The following is a 4,726-nucleotide window of genomic DNA, read 5'->3' on the forward strand; positions in this document are numbered from 1 at the left end:
ACCCCGCCATCGTCCCGCCCCCGGCCCAGCCACGCCACGCCCCCCCACGCCCCGCGCGTCTCCGCCGCCCTGGCCTGGCCCCTGCCACCCCGCCCCGCCCCGGCCGGCAGCTCCCTGCCCTGTCCCGCCGCGGCGCCCACCCCTTACCTGCACCCAACCGTGCCTGCGTCAGACGCCCACTGCCGGTGCCCTGGTGGGGCCCGCGGCCAACCCTGACCCCAGGAGGCGCGAACCGGACGGCCGCGGGGCTCTCTGAGAGATTCGAGACCCGGCTCTGACCCCACGCGGCTCTGGGAGGGGGGCACAGGTCTGGGGTACGTGGAGCTTCGAGGTTCAGCTTACCCAGCGGCCGTGAGCGAAGGCAGGTATGTTCCTGCCACCCACCTGGGGGACTTCAGGCCTGTCACCCACTGTGATGGCAACAAGGACATTAACAACAACGATAGAGTACAGCGCACAACCCCCAGACCAGGCAGGGGTCTGCTGTCACCTGAAGCAGAGGAAGAAACACCCGCACAGAGAAGGCAGGTAATTTATCCGAGATTTCCCAACCAGCAGTTGGCGCGTCCAGGACCGGAACCACGTGCTGTGGAGTCCAGCTTCCCTGGGGTTCTTTCTGCACACTGCCCCCCCCCCCCCCGCCCCTGCCTGGCCCTACGCCCCACCCTTTGCGCTCTGACCGCCACGCCTCCCCTGCCTGCACCCAGCACGTCTCTCTGACCCTTCTGCACACCGTCTCTGGCCTGTGACTGAGCCTCTGCCCCACTGTCACTTCGCTTGAATGGAGAAATCACCATTTTTCTATAAATTTTTTAAAATGTATTCGTTTATTTCTGAGTGAGAGAGAGAGAGAGAGCACGAGCGAGTGAGGGGCATAGAGACAGGGAGAGAGAATGCCGAGCCTGGAGTGGACTCGAGCTCACCCAACACAGGGCTCGAACTCGTGAGCAGTGAGATCACAGCCTGAGCCGAAGGCAGATGCTCAGCCGACTGAGCTACCCAGGCGCCCTGAAAAATCACGGTCACGGTGGTGCTCCACAGCAGCCTCTCGGTCCCCTCTGGACTTCCGTCCATGCTGTTGCATCAGGAACCCTGACTAAAGCAACCTCTATCCTCGAAGGAGTCCCCTCTTCCAGGAAGCCTTCCAGAAAAGATTGCAACTGCAGAGGGCTTGGAAACCGACATCCCCAAGGCAGAGGAGAGCTGGGTGAGGGAGTGCCAGCAGCCACGATTTGGAGCTATCAAGGCCCACACTGCCCACCCTTCCCAAGCGAGTGAGAAGGCAGGTTCCCAAATCCTGTCTCCAGACCAGGTAGGCACTTCATGGGTGGGTGGAGGTGAGCCCAGCCCAACCCTGTCCCGCGTGCGCCCTGAGGGAAGGCCTCAAGGGCAGACCTGAGTAGGCTTCCCGCACTTGGACTCAGGCCCCGCAGGTGGGGAGGGAGCACGGAGAGCTGGTTCCAGCCCGCCTGAGAAGGAGGGAGTGGGCGGGGGGCTGGCACTGGGGGTACAGACAGGCGTTCCCGGACAAGATGGGCAGGCGGGCGGAGGGGTTCTCGGCTACTGCAAAGGCTGCCCTGGACTTCAGGAACAGGTCTGTGAGGAGACACAACCAGAGCGTGAAAGCTCCGACAGGCATGTAGGCCACCAAAGGCAGGTGTGTGGAAAGGTGGCTGTGACGTCGGGGGAGGTCACACACAAGGAAGTAGGCTGAATGCGCCGCAGTCAGTGCCGGTGTGAGGGCCAAGGTGGATGCTGGGAGGGGTTACAGGCCGATGAGCAGCCCCGGGTGGGGCGGCAGTCCAGGCAGGTGGGCGAGGAGGTGTGGCCGCCCAGTGGGTACTGGTAGGGCCCCAGAGAGCTGCTCTGGGGTTCATCCCACGGCCCTGTGCAGGGACACGCTGCCCCCTGGCCGAGGCACAGAACATGGTGGCCCCCACTAAAGAGTGCCCAGCTCTCCTTCCCAGCCTCGCCACTTCTGCACCCGCAGGCCCACCTTTCGGGGCTCCCCAGGCAGGAGCCAGGGCTGCCTGAATGCCCAGCCCAGGCCACGTCCTCCAGGAAGCCCTCCCGCCGCCAAGCTCCCACTGCCCCTTCCTGACAGCTACCCTGAAACACCAAACCTGTTTAAATCCTCCCCCTTTAGGACTGAGACTTAGGGCAACTGGCTAACCTCCCTGTCTCGGTCCCCCCATCTATCATCTGGTCACACAGAGTTGCGGAGTTTCTGTCTCTCACCTGCCTGGCACAGGTGAACCCCCCAAAATGTGTTGTTCTTCATAGTATCATTCAAGCATGACACAATGAGCCCTGGCCCTGTGCCAGGTTCTGTCAGGGGGCTAGAGATGTGGGGTTTTGCCAGGAGGATGAGGCCTCAGCCCTCACACACATGGCATCGTAACAGCAGGTGTAAGGACTGAGAAATGCGTCAGATGGTGGAAAGCGCTTGGCAGGGAATTGAAACCAGCTGATGTGCAGGCTTCTGCTTCTGCTCCAGATGAAGTAACAGGGACCAGATTCACATGCTCTTGCCCAAAACAGAAAAAAAAAAAAAAAAGACAGAAATAAATATATGTGAAAAATAGCACCCAAAACACAGAGCATCACACAGCAAAGGATAATGATCCTTGAGAGACGGGACACAAGTGAGAAAGACTACAACCATCCCTGCTCCCCTGCTTGGAGAGGGTTTCCAGGGTTCAGTGTAGGCAGTGGGGACCCAGGCAGAGCCCCGAGGTCTCTCTCAGTTGAGGGGATGGAGTGGGGAGTCCCGGGAGGACAAGACGACCAGAGTTCACAGGGCAGAGTCCTGGAGAGGAAATAGCTGTGCAGAGAGGGAGAGATCCCCCAGAGATGCACAGAGGGTCAGCCTCCTGGCTTCAGCTGGCTGCAGGGTGGTACAAGAATTAGAAGGAAAAAACCCACCCAACTTAGAGGAAGAACCATCCAGAAGGAGGCAAGCCCATAGATGGTGGGAATAGTGTCTGTGTCTGACAGCCAGAGTTGGGAACTTCCTAATTTAAGGGACATCAGTTAAAGTAGAAAGAAGGGTTTTGCTTTAGTAGCAGAGAAAAATCAACCTTAGACTACATATAGTTCTGGTCCTGCCCAACAAAGCTTAAAGACAAAACCCAAAAGGGTCACACAAGCTCCAAGTCACTTAACTGCATCCCAGAGACAAACATAAGGACACTTACAGAAATATAAAACTATCCAGCACCCAAAAAGGTAGAATACACAGTGTTTGACATGCAACCAAAAATAATTAGGCATGAAAAGAGGCAAGAAATTATAACCCATAATGAGGGAGAAAATAAATCAAAACTAACTCGGATGTGACAGAGATGATAGAATTGTTAGGCGAGAACATCCTTTACGCTCCCCGTGACCATATTCCACATGTTCGAGATGCTGGAGGGAAGCCTGAATATGTTAAGGACAGATATGGATGATTTTTTTAAAGCCTCAAATTGAACTTCTGGAAGTGAAAATTACAATGTCTGAGATAAAGAATACGTTGAATGGGATTAATAGAATCTTGCACAAGAAAAAAATTGTGAGCTTGAAGTCATAGCAATAAAGCCCATCCAAATGAAACACCAAGAGAAAAGCGACTGAAAAGGGAAATGAACTAATTGTCAGTGAGCCACTGGGCAACTCCACAAAGGTGAGCTACCGGTGGAGTTGGAGTCTCAGAAGACAGGAGGTGGAAACAGGAAAGAAAATACATTTTAAGAAAATGGCCAGGTTTTGTTTTGTTTTGTTTTGTTTTGTTTTTTACAAATGTAATGAAAAACATAAGCCCACAGTTCCCAAAGCTCAACAAAACTTAAACACAAGAAACATGAAGAAAACTACATTAAAGCTGGTACATCATTCTCAAAATGCTAAAGAACAGTTAAAAAGAAAATAGCGTAAAAGTATCCAGGGGAGCCAAAACAATCTTGGAAAAGAAAACCAAAGCTGGAGGCATCACAATCCCGGACTTCAAGCTGTGTTACAAAGTTGTAAGCATCAAGACAGGATGGTACTGGCACAAAAACAGATTAATGGAACAGAAGAGAGAACCCAGAAATGGACCCACACACGTATGGCCAACTAATCTTTGGCAAAGCAGGAAAGAACATCCAATGGAATCAAGACAGTCTCTTCAGCAAGTGGTGCTGGGAAAACTGGACAGCGACATGCAGAAGAATGAACCTGGACCACTTTCTTACACCAGACACAAAAAGAAACTCAAAATGGATGAAAGACCTAAACGTAAGACAGGAAGCCATCAAAATCCTCGAGGAGAAAGCAGGCAACAACCTCTTCGACCTCAGTCACAGCAACTTCTTACTCAATACATCTCCAGAGGCAACGGAAACAAAAGCAAAAATGAACTATTGGGACCTCCTCAAAATAAAATCTTCTGCACAGCGAAGGAAACAATCAGCAAAACTAAAATGCAACTGACAGAATGGGAGAAGATATTTGCAAATGACATATCAGATAAATGGTTAGGATCCAAAATCTACAAAGAACTTATCAAACTCAACACCCAAAAAACAAATAACCCAGTGAAGAAATGGGCAAAAGACACGAACACACTTCTCCAGAAGACATCCAGATGGCCAACAGACACATGAAAAGATGCTCAACATCACTCATCATCAGGGAAACACAAATCGAAACCACAATGAGATAGCACCTCACACCTGTCAGAATGGCTAACATTCACAACTCA

General features: G+C 52.7%; 1 protein-coding gene across 1 annotated transcript in view; it reads right to left on the reverse strand.

Annotated features, from left to right (window-relative positions):
* FGFRL1 (fibroblast growth factor receptor like 1) overlaps positions 1-473 on the reverse strand; it is a 15,243-nt gene extending 14,770 nt beyond the window's left edge. Inside the window, exon 1 of the mRNA XM_040489877.1 lies at positions 343-473. Within this exon, the coding sequence (XP_040345811.1) occupies positions 343-431 (89 nt within the window). The 5' untranslated portion in view covers positions 432-473. The remainder of the gene's footprint in view (positions 1-342) is intronic.
* Positions 474-4,726: the final 4,253 nt, after the last annotated feature.

This window comes from Herpailurus yagouaroundi, unplaced genomic scaffold, assembly GCF_014898765.1.
Source record: "Herpailurus yagouaroundi ecotype Mexico unplaced genomic scaffold, PumYag 28, whole genome shotgun sequence".
NCBI lineage: Eukaryota > Metazoa > Chordata > Mammalia > Carnivora > Felidae > Herpailurus > Herpailurus yagouaroundi.